Here is a 21,286-nt window from a genome sequence, read left to right on the forward strand (position 1 = left end):
CTTCTCACTAATCCAATCTTTTCTATGATATGGTATGTTATACCTGCAAATGCAACATTTTTGTTATATAAAATGAGAATGAAATCTTGACGTTGGTACAATCATGTATACTTGGACTCGACGGCATTTGACATGGATGTAAAAGAAGCATCTTACATTGATCGAGGCTTCTGCTGCTTATATATATTATATATAATGCAATCTAATGTACAATCAATACATGATCAAGGCAGAGAAAGAAGAAAAAAGACTAGTGGGGGTATTTCATCCCTGCCTGCACTATGGTTGCTGAAAGAAAACTGGGTTTTATTCAACATCTGTGAAGAGGTGCTGGGTAAACATCGAGTGGTTGGTATCTCAAGCGGTCATTGTGTGGCAGTGGTCCTTCCTGGAAAATCAAACCCATTATCATCATCATCACTATCACCATCACCATCACCAAATGCCATCCAAATAACATCAATAAGAACACATTTCATACCTCTTCTGCATTAATTTGGTAAGGCTTAACAAAATCTTCAAACATCTCTGGCGACAATTTTCCTATTTTCTCTTTAACTTCCTGAACAGATCATTCAACAACATCCAATCTCTATAAAACTCAATTCTAAAGGAAATTCATAATACAGATACAAAGTGAATCTGTTAGATACAGGTACTAAAGCAAATAACATTCCCATTTCAGTTTTAGCATAGCCAGGATGGCATGCAGTAAAAAGTTTACAATGTTTGTCATGTACATTTTCACGTACTTGATGTCCCAGGATAAGGAATGATGCAAAACTTACCAGCCCAGTAATCCTCGACTTCTCCAGTAACTCTGTTGAAATCAAATCCAGTATGTGCTTATTGGCCCTCAATCCCTTCATTGCAAGTTCTTCCGTCTCTTCAATATACTGGCGCCAACATTAAGCAACTTTATCAAATAAAAAATGAACTAATACTCTGTACTTTCTTCATGATTCCCAAGACTTGCAGTCCAATTTAGGTAGTTTTTTCTTCTCCTTTTTTCTCTTTTATTGGGGTGGAGGGTGGGGAAGGAGCTAAAGTTTACAAATTAAACATAAGAGGTATGACGCACTTAATTCTAAGAAGGATAGAGGATGGCATGGCAAAGGTGTAGGATATTTGTAACCGATCTCACCTTACTTGGTCGTATAAAGGCATTCACTAAAGTAATAAAATTGGAGTTGCGGAAAAGCAGGCATGCACTAAAGTAAACCTCGATATAGGTCAGGCAACTTGGGCTTTATTTAGGCAAACAAAATATATGTTGTTAACATATAGTGAGAGTAACAAGAAATATTAAGATTGCCTAATGCAAATTCAAAAAAAATTACCTACAGCCTACACCACACACAATTCTTGCACTGAAAACAATGTTTCAAACCTCTTTCGCCAATATTGGGTAACAAAAGTATAGTAATGATTGATATATTGCATTAAATAAAAAGGGGGAAACTATAGTTACTCTTGTCAATTCTCGAGTGAAGAGCTCTGAAACTTCAACTGTCATATCAGCAGGAACTACATTAGGATCATCCCACTGAATCAAGATAGCAAGGAAGATGATTTAATTAGAATAGACCATTAAACAACAGTTTGCACTGATGAAGTATGTGAGAAGAATCAAGGCAGGGGATAATTTGAAGATATGATATGCAAAGATAACAATGAAGATCATACCCTATACTTTATCAGTTCTCCGTCAGTGCTATCTGCTCTGTTAGCCAATCCGACTCTATTTGTCAAAGTAGCAAACCCCAACCTAGAATTTCTAGGGCTTATCACCATTTCTCGAGCAATCTGAGGAGTCGACACATGTTTAGTGGATACAAAACCATTTGAAGTAGGATGCATTTCCAGAATTCAAGAAATTTTTATCTTTTAAACAAATAAATGCAACTCAAATCAGTTATGCAGTTCAAAAAAAATCAAAATTTTCATATTGCTCAACAGCCTAAAGAGTTTCAATTGCCAGAGTTTCAACTTAAATCTCTTCCCTAAAGAGTTGCCATTGCCAGAGTTTCAAACTGGCACCTTTGCATACAGGATTCTGATCCCAATAATTGAGTGCAAAGAAACATAATCCAAATTCTAATCTGTTAGGAGAGAACAGGAGCAGGCACACCATCACCTGCAATCCAATTACCCCAGGAAAGCTCAAAATGCAACTCTAACCCATTTGTTACCTGAAAACATATCTTGATGGATGTTGTAACCACCATTCTATATTAAGCATCAATCCTTTCCATTTATGTTTGCCAACCGCCATGGAACAACTTGCTTGTGCACATTTCCTAACAAGTGCTCTTACAAGAGAGTACTCCACATCAACCCTGCGAGTGCTCTCCCTTGAACCAGACACTAATTTCGAGCCTTTTTATCTAACACCAATGAGCATGCCTATTGCTCTAACAACATACCTGTGTCACCACAGCCTTTAATACTTATTTAGTGCCAAACGCCAAGATCCACCAGTTGCTGCATTTGACTCTGCAGTTTTCTGTAATGACGATCGTATCTACTTGGCTAGGTTAAGTTGGGCATGATCCAAATCTATGCTGCAACTTGAGAAGCATCTAGGACAGAATTAGGTTGGGTTGGGCTATTGATCTAGACGACTAGACCCATCAGCCCATTATTCCACTATGTATTTATGTTTATTCTTGCGACACCGGGGTAACCTCAAGATTCTTCACAGTATTCAACAATTTTGAATGAGGGATGTTTAGCAGGCAAATACTAATGAAGTAATCACAAAGTCAAGTGAAAAATATACACCACCTTTGTGATCTTTTCTAGATCATCCATTCCACCATCAGTTACATCATTCCCAAAAACAACACGTTCAGCACACCGCCCACCATGAGCTACCACCATTTGCATCATCATGTAGCCAAATGTTGTGTAAGTTTGGTCTACCATTTCTTCTCTAGGGTAAAAAACTGATATTGCAGTTTCCTGCCAAAGTGGGTTAGATAGTGGAAGAGGCTAATTCAAAGTTGATAAACACTGAAAAGATTCTGATATCATACCTTACCACCAGGTAACATCTGAGAAAATGCATGCCAATCAAATCTTGGAAATAAATGTGCCAATAAAATATGACCAGCTTCATGCACTGCCAACAGCCTCTTCTTTTCCATAGATACCTGTTACATTTAAGACATAACTAGTGCTAAATTGCCATTACAAAGATGTAAGATCTTCAAAGGTCAAGAAGAAAATCCATACTCGTTCTTCACATTTCTGTTGCTCTTCCTCTGTCAGGAGCACACCCATTCCCTCAAGGAGCTGCTTATCTAATACATCAACAATATCTTGCTGGTAGATTTTTGTATGTCCTTTTCTCACCTGCAGATATGACTCATCTAAAACCACTAATGTTCTTGCACAATATGAGAACTTCACTGAACAATAATGAGTTAAAATGCAACGTTCCAGATACTAATCTCAGACCATCAGGTAATTTTTGAAACGGTAGGATCTTTAAGCCAAGTATGAGGATCCCCTCATGCTATAAGAAAAAGAATCCTATGTATCAGACATCAAAATTCGCTAATAGTATTGAATTGGCTACATTCCAGGTTGTGGTTAATTCATAACAGCTAGTGACCCAAGGATCTTAGTTTGCCTGCTGGGCCTAAATATAAGTATGCTGTCTCAGTAAGCATGAAATTATGTGAAGGCTAAATAATTTTTTTCCCTATTGGCTATATAATAAGGGTTGCACTGAGAGCCAACTTGAGTCCTTATCTTTTAGCTTCAGTTATGCATGAAGTTAGAAAAGGACATACAATATGATACATTGTGGTACATATTTTTCTATTAATAACATTGTGGTACATATTTTTCTATTAATAACATTGTGTTGCTTGATGATTTTTACGTAGTGTGTCAATCTAAAGTTGTTGGTCTACAAACACCATGAAAACAAAACATAGTAGTTGAATGCAACTTTGGCATTTTGACAGGGAATCATAATATGACGTAACAAGCATGCCATGAAGCAGTAACAAAAGGATATCTTGTTATCTAGGATCGATATTACAGAATAATAGACTGTGTTGCAAGAAGGATACAAGTTCGTGATATGTGAATATTGGGATCCGAAGATTCTAAGAATGTGAGGGCATGGGAGTGCATTTATTACGGTTGTAGTTGAGGGTAATTCTGGTATTTTGTATTTAAGTTTTGTTACAGTGGTTAGGTCTCTGTATAAGTAGGTTGTACCTCACAGTTTATTCAATTCAAGTGATTCACATTTGCCCTCATTTCATCATAGCATTTGTGTGCGTGTGTGTGTGTGTATTCAAGTCAAAAGTCAAATGAATAGAAGACACAAGTTATTTCATTATTCATACATTAATATATGTCAAATAGATTTGTGCTCAGGACTCAATAGATTAATAAAGAGACCTTACCTGTAGTATTTTTATTGGGTTTAATTGCTTAATAAAATTCTTTTTGATATCGTAGTTGCATATTCTTCTAACAAAAATCACTAATGTAAACTGATGATAATAAAAACTGAGGACACAAGACAATAACTTGAAGGAATATCTTTTATAACATGAAAGAATACTTACGGCCATTATTCCAGCTTCATTGACAAGATTTCTTATATCTGCCCCAGAATACCCAACAGTGCGAAATACCAGCTGTAAAAGAAAAAAATTTGAACAGTAAAGCATAGACGAGAGAAAACATAACTGTCATTGTTGAACTATCCAACTAGATGAAGTCTCAACAATTAGGACCACGTAAAATCATTATTTAAATTTTATCCACATATCCCTACATGTAACTGTAACATCTATTATAATTAAGAGATTAAGCTTAACACTCAATGGATTCTAACCAAAAAGATCACTCACTGATCCTGCTCAACTACACTATGATAAACAAAGTGCTCAATCACTGCATAGTAGGTCTTGAGGAGGTATCCAACAAGATTGGGGTGTTCTTAGATGAAGAATAGTAGGCGCCCAATTTCTCATTTGTGGTGCAAGTGTTCATATATAAAGTCATGGCTGAGATACCATGTAACATATGGTTCTAAAAGGTACATCCTGGATGAGGACTAAAGGAGATGTTATTGAATCGCATTGTGAGAGCCTTGTTATCTCAAGGGATTTATCAAGTGAATAAGGTGTTTAAGCTTCCCTAATTTAAATGTCCTAAATATGCAATGACGCCATAAACTTAAACTGACAAATAAAATGGAAAAACTGAAGCCTTCTAATATTCAGAAAACTAGTAACATGAAATATCCAAATATTGCCTTTTCAAACTCAACGTCTTCAGAAAGCTGCTTCCCAGTACTGTGCACGCCAAAAATTTGCACCCTTTGCTTTGCATCAGGTAAACCAACGTACAATCGGCGATCAATACGTCCAGCTTGCACAAATTCTAGGTCCAACTCATCTGGCCTATTTGTAGCACAGATGAATATAACAGACTGTCTTAGTGAAAACCGATCCACGCCAGTTTTCTCTTTTCTGAAATTGATAGAAATTTATATATCAGAAACTCTCCAAACAAATCCTTGACAAAAATGCAAAATGATTATGAGAGAAAGGTGAAATATTGATATAGAATAATCTCCCACAGCATAGATATGAAGCTAATCTGCTTATATTCGAACAGTAAAATATACAAGCAACAGTCAAAGATGTGGGGAAATTTCAGATCCTAACTCTCCATCAAGCTGAGTGATCAGTGCATCAAATGTTGATCTCCTTCGTGGATCCTTTCTTGCATGTCTTCCAGCAATAGCATCAATCTCATCTACAAACACAAAAGCAGGAGCCTGCCCAATAAACACCTATGTTAGCCTAATCATAGAGAAATTGCAAATAAAAATTTACATTTGATGATAAAATTCTATATGCAAGAAGAATAATGGAGGGTATGGGCTAAATAAATGGACGCTTAACTTTTCCATGTGAAGTTGAGAATAGAAATGGTAGAGGTATCTCATATTGAGAGGCTATGTGAAGTTGGACTTTCTCATCTGTTAGTGTATTAGCACTGAGCAACGTTGTTACATGAACTCCTTACAAAGGTAGAATGGCAACCTCTCTTCACTCCCCACCCAACCACATAGACAAATCATAACCAAAAGAAAAGGAAAAGGCACACAGCCAACAGGACCTAAAGCTTCATTTGATGTTATAGAACTTATAATGCATGGTAAAGGAAAGTAGGATTTACATTTCGCCTTGCAACTGAAAACATTTGATTTATTCGTGCAGCACCACTTTTTTCACTATCTGTGAACTCTGCACCAGACGCAAAAACAAATGGCATCCCACTTTCCTTTGCTAGTGTCCGTGCAAATAGTGTTTTGCCTGTCCCTGGAGGTCCTGATAGAAGTACTCCCTGTAGGACATGTAACCAAAAAGCTCATATTGCACACGTACATTTAGGTTTTCATATGTTTGCCCAAATAAAGTCATCAAATTACCCTAACAAACTTCACTTCTTTTTCATAATATTGCATAGGATTACGCATGTAAATCATTAGCTCATCCAAGAGATCCCAGACGTCTCCTCCCAGCACTACATCCTTATACATCGTTTTTGTTTCATCAACTTCTCTAACTGGCTGGGGGTCAGATTATTGAGATAAAAAGATTAGTAACAAAGCAAACAGATAGGAAAGCAGTTCATATGAAGACCAAAACTTTACCATGATAAAATTTTCAGCATAAGCCATATCAAAAAGTTGATTATACTTCTTATAGAGGAAGCGCCTAGAAGTAATGCGTAAAAGCATTAGAGATTCCCGTAAAAACCACAAAACCAAAATGCCAGGGAGTAATGCAACTACAAGTTTTAACAAGTAATGGCTTTGCCGCTTCTGGAGTAGATCAACTTCAGCTCCAGAATTTGTGATTTTCTCAAACAGATATGGATCAAGTGGCATATCAACCTACAAAAAACAAATTACATTATTCAGGATTGAAGGAGAAAAGCAATTCCTTTACAGCAAAGACAATGTTTAATATTACACTCACAACATATTCTAGAGGGAACCCTTCCTTCATTGTTACATACAATCTTTTCAAATCCTCAGTAAAAACAACAGCAGCAACCTGCACAAAGCTCCATAGTATCAAAAAAGAAGTATTCATAGAGGGAATCTTAAATACAAGACAATGTAGTCATACTTCTGAAAACAATACGCAAACCAGGATTGTTCAAATCAACTGACATCCATTTTTATGCTAGTGCGTACAAAACAATTATTTTGTCGAAAAAAATATTTTCAGGTTATGATTTCCTCTGTTTCCTGTTGATAGTATTGGCAATGGCACCAGCTTATGTGATGTTGCAATACCTTAAGCTTGTAGAGGAAAAACATGTACATGTGTCTCTACAGACCCATTACAGATATTGCAACATAAGAGTATCAGTGCAGCACTGGAATGATGAGGTATAAATAATATATCACTATTGCAACAAGTCCCAGAGAACTGTGAGGTCTAACTAGACAAAGAACTGGATGAAATCAGATAGTTGACCTCGGAGCAATCAAGCTTTTCAAGAAAATAGGTATAAGGCAGTTTAGGTCGGTAACGCCACCATCTTTTGGATATCCAAAGTGCTCTGGCCCCTTCTGTGCCTTCCGCCTTCACCCTCGCATCTTCACGAAAGCTCTTCTCAACCTCTTCCATGTCAAATTCAATTGTGTACCTAGAACGGGATGAATCTAATTGTTCAGCCAATTGCTCCTTCCTAAGAATCTCTTTCCAAATTTGCAGCCTTTCTTGCCATGTTCCTCTACTTTCTTGATTAACATCTGCCACATAAAAGATAAAGCGTCAATCAGGCATCTTAGCTGCTCAATAAAAGACAATTGTACCAATAGAGGCAGCAACCTAACAGCAAAAGTAACCACAAACTAACCTGAAAGCCCTAGCTCTTTTTCAAGATCTCTTTTGTCTTCTGTGTTCAGACTCACATCATGGTTGATGATTTCCTTAACTTTGTCCTTGGAAGCTGTAGCATCCTCCTCCCATGCATCTTCTCCAACATAAGAACTGTCATGGATAAGTGTTCCATCGGGTCCTTCAATGAATTTCTTCATTTTAAGGCCTTTGGGAATTGACTTCCTCCATAAACCTTTTTTATACCTTTAAGAAGCAGCACAAATGAAGTTAAGCGCACACGTTTAAGTTCCATTACCAAGCTCAAATGAAATAAGTACTCCCTCACAATAAAAGAGTTCATTTATTTACTAAAAATGTACTTGCTGAATTACTTCCTGATTATGCTCCACTTTTCACTTTCCCCGCCACCATAAAGCAAGCCTCCCCCTCCCCTCTTTCCTACATATGCACAATTCTCTACCTAACTCCATCTCCACAACATGGTACTTCTAAGAGAGAGAAAAGATACGATAAGCAATGAGTTCACATCATAAAAAGGGATTTGGTGTGATTATCACGGGGTTAATTTGAAGAACATTAATGGAAAGCCATCCAACATGAGACAAAAATTCGTAAGACAATAGAGAACATAATACTCATGATGGAGGAAAAGGAGGCTCATCCAAGAGCAGTGCAGATGAAACAAATTCATTTGCTTCACATACAACAATGTTTGATTATGTTACAATATCATGTTAGATATCTCCTCTGTTTGTACTTCAGACAGAAACTACTATATTTGTCATGAAGCCTATTCTGACAGGTTGCATTCAAGCACAAAAGTTTATATGATCAACTTTTAACTACCAAAGCACTAGCATTGTAGCCACTTACCTGTCATTACCCTAACTAAGAAACTTCATTTGTATTAATGTGACTTATATTCGAGTATATCTCAGTCAGCACCCCATGTCAATGCAAAATATTGCCTTCTCAACAAGGGTAGTAGGTCGGTTGTGTATCCCACATGTACTAACCAACGGGATGCTTACAAAATTGCAGTGGGTGCTCCTAGGAAGGGTCAAATTTACATAGCATAGCAACAAGGTAGGGTACAACAGATTATACTCCCCTTCCTCTTGTAGTGTGAGGCATGTATGTCTGTATGTGTTCCTAAGAAAAAATATTGTCCATTTTCTTGCGGTCTAAGAAGTGTAGGGTAGTCATACCAAGAGTCCATATGGAAAGAGGCCCATCATGGGCATAAAATGTTGATTGGAAGAACCTTAGAATTTTGGAAGAGCAAGAGGCAACATAATAGGGTTGAAAAGGTGGCTGTAAGCTATCCTGCTCATGAGTGGATTTGGGTTCATTGTTTGGTTCATTAAAAACATTGGTGTTCCATGAACCCCTCCTTCTATGATCCAGTCTTTGTGGCTCTGCTGTAGATGTTTGTTGTAAGAGGCTTGATACCATATCCTTGTATACTTTTCCTAAACAAGAAACAAAATGCATATACCCTAAACTCAGCCCTGATAGCCTGACAACGACTTGTCATGTGTAACCTCTTGATTGACGAACTTAAAAAAAAAAAAAAAAGGCATGGCAGAGATAATAAATAGATAACAGCTCTAAGGAAGACGTTGATGCACTTGTGTTATAATATAAGGAAATAAAAGAACAACCAGGAAGGTATATACTTCCTGATATTAGTTGGAGATGGTTCAGGAATCAGAGCCTCCATATAGGCTTCGGATACTTGTTTTATTTGACGATCAAGAAAAGGAGCTCGAACAGCCATATATATTCTTCTGCATGAAATGACCATCACCAATAGGTAGATTGCCAACGCACCTATTCTTGTGGGTTCCCAATTATTGACATCCTGTAACAATAACAAGAAAGTTAGCATGTTTCCCAAATCTTGGCAACTGGAACACCAAGTAGAAGCAATTAACTCGACTAAGAAGAATAATTTAGGTAAGGATTACCTTCCAACGTTGCCACTCGTTCCAAGTCCAGAACTGAGTTCGGGCTTTCAAGACGGAGTCTTGAATCCCACCCACAACCTCAGAAAGCTTGGCATTGGCATCTTGCAAATCAACCCCGGTTTCTTTCTTCAATGAATCCCCAAAATTCTCTAATAAAACATCCGAAGTGCGGCGAACTGAGCGCGAGAATCTGGTCCAAGCCGAGCCGTCTTCTGATCCATCTGGATTAACGGAAGCAGAAACACGAAAGCTGGACTTCCTTCTTTTGATGCCATTGTAACGAGGAAGTGGTAAGAAAAAAAGATTTGGGTGGGTTTGATTCAGTGGTATTACTCCTCTTCTTACACAAGGAGAGAAGTAGAATTTGTTTGGGCTGCACCGTATTTTAAGATCCATTTTTTGGTCTCCTTTATTTTCTACGGAAAACGAACAAGAAACCTGCTGTAAGTTGATAGCCATAGCAATAGCCATAGGCATAGGCATAGGCAGGTGGGGGAGTTCCGCAGCCTCTGGGCTGAAGACCGTCCCTCCTGCGACGGTGTGTGCGAGGGAGGAGGGTAAGGGGTTTTAGAGGTTTATCTTTGTAGTGCCAAAAGGGTAAATAACAACAGGCCTGTCAGCTGTGGATAAAGTGGGAGTATGCATTTTTAGGTTTGTGTAACCTGGTCTTATGGGTCGCTGGGTTTTATGGTCTTGGAATTGGTTAATTTGCAATTTTACCATGGTTGCAATTTTATAATAGGGTAATGCAATGCTATTTATTATTTTCTTCCAACCCATATTCAAACATACGATACAGATACTCAAGACTTAACCCCATACACCACTCCAAATTTACCATCTAATAAACACGGCATAGTAGGGAATGGGGGAGACTCTCCTCAAAAGAGGTGGTCCCTTATATCAAAGCATGCTTCTCCTCTCGAATCTGCATTTCAGTACCACCATAATGAAATTGCTTTGATATAGGTTTTTACAATTTAGGATTTGATTAAGTGAGAGGTATTTTATCTTTTTTGTTAAGAAAAGAAAAGTCTTGATACACACAAGTTGTTAAATCAATAAAAAGAAAAGAAAAAAACCTAGAATCTATATCTGATTCAGAAGTGAAAAACTTATATCAGTAAATATGGGTTAGTATTTTATAAGAAAAAGGTGAAATAAATAGAAAAAGAAGATGAGCATTCAAATTCAATTATGAAGATGGAGGGATAAAATTTGTAATTTGAGGGAGAAAGGAAAGGAAAGGATCAAAAGCATCGAACCAACATCAACCTCTCCTCAACGATAAGGAAATATCTGTCCTTGCTTATTTTAATCAACCAACCATTCATCCACTGCATTTGCACTTGCACTTGCACTCCAATGGCTTCTTCTGCTGCATCATCCGCTTCTTTCTCCCTCCTCCCTACAACTCCCTCCTCCACCACTTCCCGTACCCTCCGTTCTCCCTTCCTCCGCTCTCCACTCCCTTCCCTCGCCTTTACCGCCGCTGATCCCCTTCTCTCTTCCCACGTCGCCTCCAAGCTCCGATCCATCAAAACCCCTGCCAAACCCATCACACCCATTGTCTCCATGGCCAAGAAGAGCGTCGGAGATCTCTCTCCTGCCCAACTCAAGGGAAAGAAGGTGTTCGTTAGAGCTGATTTGAATGTACCTTTGGACGACAATCAGAATATCACTGACGATACAAGAATCAGAGCAGCCATCCCTACCATCAAGTACCTCATCACTAATGGTGCTAAAGTCATCCTTTCCAGTCATCTGGTAACTAACTGCCCTTTTTCTTCCTCAATTCTCTCTCTCTCTCTCTCTATCAATTTTATTCAATTTCCTTCCTTCTTCTGAAATTTCTCAGGGCCGACCAAAAGGTGTCACTCCCAAATACAGCCTTGCTCCTCTTGTTTCCAGACTATCCGAACTTATTGGCATTCAGGTAACCTTTTTTCATGGTCAAACAAATGCATACAGCAACTTAGAAATACTCCATCCATTGGCTCAATATTTTCACTTATTTCAACAACAAAAATTAACTTTTATCAGCTGATATTGATAACTGCAGGAATACTCTTATCAAGAAAAGAGTGCAATCATAGTTGATATTAAATCAAACTTTATAAGTAAGAACTGTGAAAAAGAAGAAGAAAAAAAAGAACCCAGATATAATATTCGTACAAGGATGAAGAAAAAAAAAAACTCAATCGGCTCATTTAAATTTGGGAGAAGGGAAGTATCGTGTTTAGATTTACCATGATAGTCGTTTTGTGCCTTTATTGAAGTATCACTAGTGAACAGGTTGTGAAGGCGGATGACTGTGTTGGTCCAGAGGTTGAAAAGTTGGTGGCTTCACTTGCTGAGGGTGGTGTTCTTCTTCTGGAGAATGTGAGGTTTTACAAGGAGGAAGAGAAGAATGATCCTGCCTTTGCAGAGAAGCTTGCATCAATAGCTGATCTTTATGTAAATGATGCTTTTGGAACCGCACATAGAGCCCATGCCTCGACTGAGGGAGTGACAAAATTCTTGAGGCCATCTGTTGCTGGTTTCCTTTTGCAAAAGGTTTGATAGCTGATCTTTTTTCAATCCTAATAAGTATTTAGACCATTTTTAATGGTCTATAGAATGGAGTGCAAATTTTATGATGAGCATTAGTGCTTTAGTTTGATAAGCTATTTAATCTTGATTATGCCATTAGATCTGCTGCAATCTAGAATAACTTGGTTTGTATTTGATGTAGGAATTGGATTATCTTGATGGGGCAGTTTCAAACCCAAAGAGGCCATTTGCTGCCATCGTGGGTGGTTCAAAGGTCTCATCCAAGATYGGAGTCATCGAGTCCCTTCTAGAAAAATGTGAYATATTGCTTTTGGGTGGAGGAATGATCTTCACATTTTAYAAGGCACARGGYCTATCAGTGGGATCGTCRTTGGTGGAGGAAGACAAGCTTGATCTTGCTACTACACTCCTCGCCAAGGCCAAAGAGAAGGGAGTATCCCTCTTGTTGCCAACCGATGTGGTGGTCGCAGACAAGTTTGCACCTGATGCAAACAGCAAGGTTGCTTACTTAGTTTTTTGTTACAAATATAATATGTTTGGTTATGCTAGCTTTTCTAATGAGCGGAACAATATTTTTTGCATAATTATGAATATTTGGTTAGCAAATTAAATCAAGAAGCAACCCCTTCTTTTACTATGCAGATTGTGCCAGCATCCGCTATCCCAGATGGTTGGATGGGATTGGATATTGGACCAGATTCTATCAAGACATTTAATGATGCGTTAGAGACCACAAAAACTGTGATTTGGAATGGACCAATGGGAGTGTTTGAGTTTGACAAATTTGCAGTTGGAACCGAGGTGTGTAAGATATATTTGTTGATTCAACTTCTCAAGCACATAGGATGAGGCTGAGAAGATAGAAATGGCTTCCTTTGATAGACTGATGTGTAGTAAAGATGATACAATTGTATGTATGTATGTTTGCAGGCAATTGCAAAGAAGTTAGCTGAACTTAGTGGAAAGGGGGTGACTACAATCATCGGAGGAGGAGATTCTGTGGCAGCTGTAGAGAAAGTTGGAGTGGCAGACGTGATGAGCCATATCTCGACAGGTGGGGGTGCCAGTTTGGAGTTGTTGGAAGGCAAAACACTTCCTGGTGTTGATGCTCTTGATGAAGCAGTCGTAGCTGTTTCTGCGTAAGCCAAAGTTGTAAATTTTGATTTCAAATTTTTTACTGTAAACAATAATTGGTGTAGAGAGGCGAAACACGAGTTTGTATTATATATGTTCCAACGCTACTACCTTAAATATAAGGAAGATCTTATTGTTCTGTTTTGGATTTGGTGTTGGTCTCCATGAACTAACTAATAAATGTGAAGGTTGTATGTATCATGTGAATGACTCATTGGTTGTTGATTCAATTGAAACCCACAAAATATGCATACATACATACATCAATTGTTCATTATATAGGAGTTAAGACAGACAAGTGTTTTCAATTTCGCTTTGGTTTATGTACCAAATGACAGCAATTACTATAAATGGAAAGCTCAGATTTTTTACGATACTATCAAGTAAACGCAAAAAAATATATATATATATATATTTGGTAATTTAGTGGAAAGAAGGAAACGAAGATAGGAAAATCCCTATCCCTACTTCTTCTTCGTTTTCTTCTTCTTCTTCTCTATCAGTGCCACTCATTCAAGATTCAACAATGGCTTCTGCAGCATCACCAACCTCTTTCTCACTCTTCTCAACAACTTCTTCCTCCTATTCCACTACCTCCCGCCGCAACAACCCTATCCTTCGTCTCCCTTCTCGTTTTCTGCGCTCTCCGCTTCCTGCCCTCGGCTTTGCCGCCGCTGATCCCCTTCTGTCTGCACATGTAGGCTCCAAGCTCCGATCCATCAAAACCTCTGCTAAACCAATTACAGGCGTTGTCTCTATGGCTAAGAAGAGCGTTGGAGACCTCTCTCCTGCTGAACTCAAGGGAAAGAAGGTGTTCGTTAGGGCTGATTTGAATGTGCCTTTGGACGACAGTCAGAATATCACAGACGATACAAGAATCAGAGCAGCCATTCCTACAATCAAGCACCTCATCAGCAATGGTGCTAAAGTTATCCTTTCCAGTCACTTGGTAAGTCGCCTTTTCTTCTTCAATTACCTCTCATTTGTCCATTCCTAAATTTCCCAAGTATATGCATTCTATTTAAACCTCAAGTTTTTATCTCAGATGATAGTTGTAATTTTTCCAAGAAGCAAAGTCCGACGTTTTCTTTTGAGCTCCATCATTTTATTCAAGTTGTAGTTGACTGTGATGAACTAAAATTACAATCTTTATAGTGTTTCCATATGTACTACAGCCTCTATTATCATCTACTGTGTCAGGACTATTTATCTTCTTAAAAGATAAAGCAGGAGACACGCATTGTGTCACCAAATCATGGTTCTTTTCTGTCTTTCTTTTTGGGCTTGTTATCTTTAATTCATTGAAGAAAAGAGTAACAAGACTAGTAGCTGTAACGAAGTCTCTGAACCAAGTAGTTGCGGTTCCAAGAGCACATGTACTTTTATCGTTTTCTTTTTCTGCTCACTTGGAAGAGTAATGCAGTTCCTTTTGGATTTGCCTATTTTTTTCATCTCTTCCTTTTGAAATCCTTCAGGGCAGACCAAAAGGCGTCACTCCCAAGTTCAGTCTGGCTCCTCTTGTTCCCAGACTATCCCACCTCATTGGTGTTCAGGTACTTTTCCTTAATCATCCATAGGACGGTAAACAAAAAGGAAATAGAGATTGAAATGCTCTTAGGTCCCAAAATAAACGAACCATGTTGCTCAAAATGTAAAACTAGAAAAATCATTTCATTTGTTGTCATGTACATCATGCCTAATCACTAATATATATTATTTATAGAACTGGAAATCCGTTGTCACCAAACATCTAAATAGATTAGATCGTAGATAGATATTAAACATATAATTGAGCCATCATATGTAATTTGATGAAGATACACATTGAGAGACAACCATCTGATTAGCTACAAATAAAAAAATTATAAGATATTTAAACCCCAATTTGAGTTACATTAATTTAAACAGTCAAAGATCATTTCCCTTGGTTAGTTGGATTTATGAAAAGAAAAAACAGCTCCTTCTCCATATCAGTTACCTTTTGTGGCTTTGATTGAGGATAATGGAGCTGTATGAAGGGAGACTCTCAAGTGCATTTTCTTTTCTTGGGGTATAGTGTGGGTTTACAATACAATAGCGCCTTTGGTTCTCTGTAGTTGATTTCGATCAAACTCAAAAGATCTGCGAAATTGGATATACATATCAAAAAAGTTGATCCATTTATGGCCCTCTACCAGTTAGTTTATGGATGGTCCAGTTGGAAATGATTACAGAGTGCATAGGTTGTTAGGAGAAATTATTATTTAGAAAAATTGAAAATTTTCAAAAGAATTGTTGTAGTTGGGAGGAAGCCTAAAAACAAAAAGGTCATTGAACAGGGGATGGAGGGAGTATTTTATTTAGTTAAGCCAAAAGGGAGATTTTGTGCCTTCACTTGCATATCATTGATAAACAGGTTGTGAAGGCTGATGACTGTGTTGGTCCGGAGGTTGAAAAGTTAGTGGCTTCACTTCCAGAGGGCGGTGTTCTTCTTCTTGAGAATGTGAGGTTCTACAAGGAGGAAGAAAAGAATGATCCTGCATTTGCAGAAAAGCTTGCATCAATAGCCGATCTTTATGTAAACGATGCTTTTGGAACTGCACATAGAGCCCATGCCTCGACTGAGGGAGTGACAAAATTCTTGAGGCCATCTGTTGCTGGTTTCCTTTTGCAAAAGGTTTGTTGGCTGATCCTTATATCCTAATAAGTATTATGACCATACTAATGTGTTCTAGAACAAGTACCAACTTTATGATGAGCACTAGTGCTTTGGTTTGATAAGCCAAAGTTTTCTGCAATTTACGCTGACCTGTTTGTTTTTGCTTTAGGAATTGGATTATCTTGATGGGGCAGTTTCAAACCCAAAGAGGCCATTTGCTGCCATCGTGGGTGGTTCAAAGGTCTCATCCAAGATCGGAGTCATCGAGTCCCTTCTAGAAAAATGTGAYATATTGCTTTTGGGTGGAGGAATGATCTTCACATTTTACAAGGCACAAGGCCTATCAGTGGGATCGTCGTTGGTGGAGGAAGACAAGCTTGATCTTGCTACTACACTCCTTGCCAAGGCCAAAGAGAAAGGAGTATCTCTCTTGTTACCAACCGATGTGGTGGTTGCTGACAAGTTTGCACCTGATGCAAACAGCAAGGTTGCTTATTCTTCATTAGTCATGCTAGCTTTCTGACTTGTGAAACATGAAAAAAAAATTCATTACATTGCATGAATGCATATTTTCTGTCTATCTTAAAACTAATATCTGGTTAGAAATTACATCAAGAACTAATTTTTTTCTTTTGACTATGCAGATTGTCCCGGCATCTGCTATCCCTGATGGTTGGATGGGATTAGATATTGGACCAGATTCTGTCAAGACATTCAATGATGCCTTGGAGACCACCAAAACTGTGATTTGGAATGGACCTATGGGTGTGTTTGAGTTTGACAAATTTGCGGTTGGAACAGAGGTGCGTTCTCTGTAAAGCTACTAACTGATCCAATAAACTTTCTTTTTCATCTGAACTGCATTGTTGTTTTAGCACCAAAAAAGCTACTTTCCCGTCAAAATAATTGTTGAATTACTTGTAATTTTTAGAGAATTCGATCTCAAAATATATACAACATACGAAACCAGACAGAATTGTGTGTGTGATATACAAGGCTGTAGAAGGGGCGAAATATTACCCAAAGCCTGATTTCTGAGAAAAGCTGGCATGTAATGATTTATGTGAATGTGATTGCATGCAGGCAGTTGCAAAGAAGCTAGCTGAACTTGGTGGAAAGGGGGTGACTACAATCATTGGAGGTGGAGATTCAGTTGCAGCTGTAGAGAAAGTTGGAGTAGCTGAAGCGATGAGCCACATCTCAACAGGTGGGGGTGCAAGTTTGGAGTTGTTGGAAGGCAAAACACTCCCTGGTGTTGATGCTCTTGATGCAGCAGTCGCTGTTCCTGTGTAAGACATATATGTAGTTAAAAAATTCTGAGTTGATTTTTGTTTATCTATATATCTGGTGTCTGGCTCACCATGCTGATGGTTATGTAAACATGAAGATGAGTTTGTTGTAGATGGTCCATCATAAATTTGAGGTCCAATTGGCCTTGGAAGATTATAATTAACACATTGGTTTTCCATTCCAAGTTCCAGGTTGCATTAGTTATATGATGGTTGATGTTTTTGTGTTTGGATAATTACAAAAAGAAGCAAGTAAGGAGTGGGTTTGATGATATAATGGTTTTAGTTAGAAGTGGTAAAATTAGGAAATGGAAGAGAGAGAGATATCAGGAGTTGGTTATGGTTGGAAATTAGGTAGGTGCATGATGGATGGATTGAAAGAAATCATATATGGAGAATTTTAGTGAAGTAATTGTGAGGTTGATAAATTAGCATGCCAAGTAAGGGCAAGTGATGAGGTTCATGCTTTGCCACTTGTTTAATCAAAAGTCAAGCTACCTTCCAAAAGGCATGTAACATGGCATCAACAATTGTCATGCATTATATTTGATGTTGCATGAGGTTTAAGTATTTTATTAATCAGTTAGATTTGATAGAAAGATAGGTAGTACTTGTAATTAGTTATAAGATATATATATATATATATATATATATTTGTAGTTTTAAATAAAATTAAAAAGTTCACATCTATTCGTATGTAATCTATTCGGGTTACATCTCAACCGACTTAAAGTAATGAGTGACAATTTGCAAGTAGCAATTATGTGTTTTACAAGGATGAGGTTGTTGGTTGTTTTACAAATAAAGAGACGATAACTCCAACTCCATCTCCATCTTATGTAATATTATATAGTTTTTAATTTTGAAAATGTGATATTGGTAATGGTTGGTAGAGAGCAGAATGAAGTGTAGATGCAATGAAGTCATCCATGGTTAGTAAGTGGTGGCTGAAAGTTGATGGAAATTATTAGTATAATTAAATATATAATTAGTCAAAAGGTAGGTGCCTCTGCAACCCAACCCAACCCAAAGGGTAAAAAAAAAGGCTTTCAATGTGTTGGTTCCCCTAACCTAGACTTTGGACATCGCCAATCACCAATCACCAATACATATGCATCTTAATTAAATTAACACTTTTCTTTTCTTTTCTTTTAACCCATATTATATATAATTTATCAATTGAAACCCATCCATCAACACAGTAATTAATAATATACCTTTTTATATATGAAAAATGAAGGCCATATCAAGACTTTTTTATTTATTTATTATTTTTGTTGTTGTTGAAAACATTCAAATCTTTTTACTGTTTTAAATATAGAAAAAGGGGCTTTCCAAGTCAACCCATTCCTATGACGTTGAGTCATTAGCTTTATCATGCCTACATCACATATTTATATATACTCTCTTCTCATTCTCATTTTCTTTCTCATTCCCATTCCCATTCTCATGCATGTTATTTAATTAGTTAATTGATTTAATCCGCTCAAACAACATATATATATATATATATATAGTTTTCGTGACATGCATAGAAAATATAGGTGAAATTAATTGTGCAAGTATTTACAACCCATGAAATTGTCAATTTTGGTAGTAAATTAAAATGGTGAAACTTAAATCCTTTTTACTGCCAGCTACCTTGTTTTATAAATGAATGATGACGACATCTATATACATGATTCAATTTAATTTAATTTGTTATTGTTGGCCACCACCAAATTAAAGCTTCTTCTATTGAAAATAAAACGTATATAATATTATTTTGTAAATTAAATGATTAATTCAGCTACCTAGCTAGTTGATAAAAAATTAATTTAACTCATGATTTATATATTATGCATATGCTGAAACCATATATAACTGAAATTAACAAATATGGTTACAAATTAAGGTGGGGCCACCAAGTTGGCCATAATCCAATCTAAGAAAATTCTATCCTTAACCATACATATATACACAGATGTAGACTGTGATCACATGAACCTATACACACACACACACTCATATATGGAGGAGCTCATAAAGGAGAAGCATGCATACAATTGAATTATCTATCTATCTATATATATATATATACTCTTAACATATGTGTATATATCTATAATGAATGAAGCTAATTAAGATGGGAGGAGGAGGAAGAGGAGGGCGTTCGCCATGCTGTGACAAGAGTAAGGTGAAGAAAGGGCCATGGAGTCCAGCAGAGGACGTAAGGCTCATCTCTTTCATTCAGAAACATGGACATCCCAACTGGCGTTCTCTCCCAAAACAAGCCGGTACCTATCTCCTTCCATTCTCAATTCTCTAGCTATATAATTTCATTCATTTTTTCCATCTTAATTATATATATATATATATATATATACACATGTGTGGGACGACATGATCCATCCATTCATTCATCTGTTAATTTATGTTATGTATGTCTATATTGGCATGCTCACAAATTAAGCCTGCTGCATATATATAGATATGATCAAATGAATTGGATTGGTTTTTTGAAGGTTTGTTAAGATGTGGAAAAAGCTGTCGTCTAAGATGGATAAACTACCTAAGGCCTGACGTCAAGAGAGGCAATTTCACTCCCCAAGAAGAGCATTCCATTATTCGTCTTCATGCCACCTATGGAAACAAGTAAACTAACTATTCACTAACCACTAATCACTAATCACATCACATGCATCCTAATTTTATATATATATATATATATATATATATGATCCTTAAATAATTACTTAATGGCCATATATTATGTGCAGGTGGTCGAAAATTGCATCTCAGTTGCCTGGACGAACAGACAACGAGATCAAGAATGTATGGAATACACATTTGAAGAAAAGATCATCATTGCTAATCACTACACCTTCCTCCTCACCTGCTAATTTCTACCATAATAGTCAAACCATCATCAGAAATCAAGAAATTTCTTATCAGCAAGCAGAAGCACATGAAAATAGCAAAGATATAGATGATCATCAGCCAACATCTTCCAACAACGACTCAGGTGATCAAGATAAGATGGTTTTTACTGGTCCACATCATGATGAAGCAATTGAGAATAATCATAGTATTGTTGAAATGCTTCCATTAGAATTTGAGGTTGATCAGTTTTGGAACATGTTGGATGACATACAATTACATGATCATAATTCCGAACCATTCATGATGAGTGGCGATCATGAAAATGGACCACAGATGGAAGTCGACAAGTGGTTGAGATTGTTAGAGGAAGAACTTGGATTAGTGGGTCCAACTCCAACAGCTGCTAGTGCTAATCAACAAGATGGTGAAATTAGCAAGAGCAAGGATAAGGATGAGGATGATAATGATAATGATGATATGATGATGATGATTAGGTGGTAGCGGTGATTGGGTATAATCCTGCAGAACATATGTGGTGCGATGAAATATCTCTGACGTCGTAATTCTCCAGCCCTTGTATTAGAACAACATATACGTATGTAGGTATACTAGTGTTATGGGTACGTGGATATATATAATATGTATGTATGAATTTGAACATGAGTAGTAGTGTTCATGTTAGACTTGGCAATTAATTACCTACTACTTTGTGTTTGATAGGAACACATGTATTATGTATATATAGTCCTAGACATTAATTAGTTATTACTGTGTTGGTCAAGGGAGCTACATATGTATTTGCTACTATGACTTTGTCGATTCAAATTCTAGTGGGTGGGTGAGTGAGTGGGATTGATGTGATCGATGCTCTTGGTCTTGGATATATATATATATATATATATATATATATATATATATATATATATATATATATATATA

At 37.2% G+C, this 21,286-nt stretch overlaps 4 protein-coding genes across 4 annotated transcripts; 3 read left to right on the plus strand and 1 right to left on the minus strand.

Annotated features, from left to right (window-relative positions):
• Nucleotides 1–39: 39 nt before the first annotated feature.
• Nucleotides 40–10,458, minus strand: LOC112499805 (ATP-dependent zinc metalloprotease FTSH 12, chloroplastic). The gene is made up of 19 exons (XM_025103074.1): nucleotides 9,872–10,458; nucleotides 9,581–9,765; nucleotides 7,918–8,144; nucleotides 7,533–7,810; nucleotides 7,026–7,103; nucleotides 6,698–6,940; nucleotides 6,473–6,613; nucleotides 6,220–6,387; nucleotides 5,703–5,815; nucleotides 5,288–5,504; nucleotides 4,593–4,664; nucleotides 3,238–3,357; nucleotides 3,039–3,155; nucleotides 2,788–2,964; nucleotides 1,687–1,806; nucleotides 1,472–1,546; nucleotides 789–896; nucleotides 482–562; nucleotides 40–388 (listed from the first exon to the last, which is right to left on the minus strand). The coding sequence occupies exons 1-19, from the start codon at nucleotides 10,352–10,354 to the stop codon at nucleotides 311–313; spliced, it is 3,081 nt and encodes a 1,026-aa protein (XP_024958842.1). The 5' UTR covers nucleotides 10,355–10,458; the 3' UTR covers nucleotides 40–310.
• Nucleotides 10,459–11,204: 746 nt separating this feature from the next.
• LOC112500366 (phosphoglycerate kinase, chloroplastic-like) lies at nucleotides 11,205–13,703 on the plus strand. Its single transcript, XM_025103848.1, has 6 exons — nucleotides 11,205–11,638; nucleotides 11,730–11,807; nucleotides 12,167–12,427; nucleotides 12,606–12,923; nucleotides 13,067–13,225; nucleotides 13,355–13,703. The coding sequence occupies exons 1-6, from the start codon at nucleotides 11,237–11,239 to the stop codon at nucleotides 13,565–13,567; spliced, it is 1,431 nt and encodes a 476-aa protein (XP_024959616.1). The 5' UTR covers nucleotides 11,205–11,236; the 3' UTR covers nucleotides 13,568–13,703.
• Nucleotides 13,704–14,013: 310 nt separating this feature from the next.
• On the plus strand, nucleotides 14,014–17,670 carry LOC112500367 (phosphoglycerate kinase, chloroplastic). The gene is made up of 6 exons (XM_025103849.1): nucleotides 14,014–14,507; nucleotides 15,034–15,111; nucleotides 15,954–16,214; nucleotides 16,366–16,683; nucleotides 16,841–16,999; nucleotides 17,280–17,670. Exons 1-6 carry the CDS (start codon nucleotides 14,085–14,087, stop codon nucleotides 17,487–17,489), a joined length of 1,449 nt encoding a protein of 482 aa, XP_024959617.1. The 5' UTR covers nucleotides 14,014–14,084; the 3' UTR covers nucleotides 17,490–17,670.
• Nucleotides 17,671–19,610: 1,940 nt separating this feature from the next.
• LOC112500377 (transcription factor MYB58-like) lies at nucleotides 19,611–20,978 on the plus strand. The gene is made up of 3 exons (XM_025103861.1): nucleotides 19,611–19,761; nucleotides 19,990–20,119; nucleotides 20,245–20,978. The coding sequence occupies exons 1-3, from the start codon at nucleotides 19,611–19,613 to the stop codon at nucleotides 20,846–20,848; spliced, it is 885 nt and encodes a 294-aa protein (XP_024959629.1). The 3' UTR covers nucleotides 20,849–20,978.
• Nucleotides 20,979–21,286: the final 308 nt, after the last annotated feature.

The sequence above is a fragment of the Cynara cardunculus genome (genome assembly GCF_001531365.2).
Source record: "Cynara cardunculus var. scolymus isolate 2C chromosome LG 17, CcrdV1, whole genome shotgun sequence".
Taxonomy (NCBI): Eukaryota; Viridiplantae; Streptophyta; class Magnoliopsida; order Asterales; family Asteraceae; genus Cynara; species Cynara cardunculus.

What these genes read in the sequence shown, in the direction of transcription:
- LOC112499805 (XM_025103074.1), bottom strand. Translation starts at nt 10,354, where the DNA reads ATGCCTATGCCTATGGCTATTGCTATGGCTATCAACTTACAGCAGGTT. An exon ending in TCTCCAACTAATATCAGGAA is followed by an intron (nt 8,145 to 9,580) that starts GTATATACCTTC and finishes TGCTTCTTAAAG; the next exon opens with GTATAAAAAAGGTTTATGGA. An exon ending in AAAAGCTTGATTGCTCCGAG is followed by an intron (nt 7,104 to 7,532) that starts GTCAACTATCTG and finishes AGCTTTGTGCAG; the next exon opens with GTTGCTGCTGTTGTTTTTAC.
- LOC112500377 (XM_025103861.1), top strand. Translation starts at nt 19,611, where the DNA reads ATGGGAGGAGGAGGAAGAGGAGGGCGTTCGCCATGCTGTGACAAGAGT. An exon ending in TTCTCTCCCAAAACAAGCCG is followed by an intron (nt 19,762 to 19,989) that starts GTACCTATCTCC and finishes GGTTTTTTGAAG; the next exon opens with GTTTGTTAAGATGTGGAAAA. An exon ending in CATGCCACCTATGGAAACAA is followed by an intron (nt 20,120 to 20,244) that starts GTAAACTAACTA and finishes TATTATGTGCAG; the next exon opens with GTGGTCGAAAATTGCATCTC.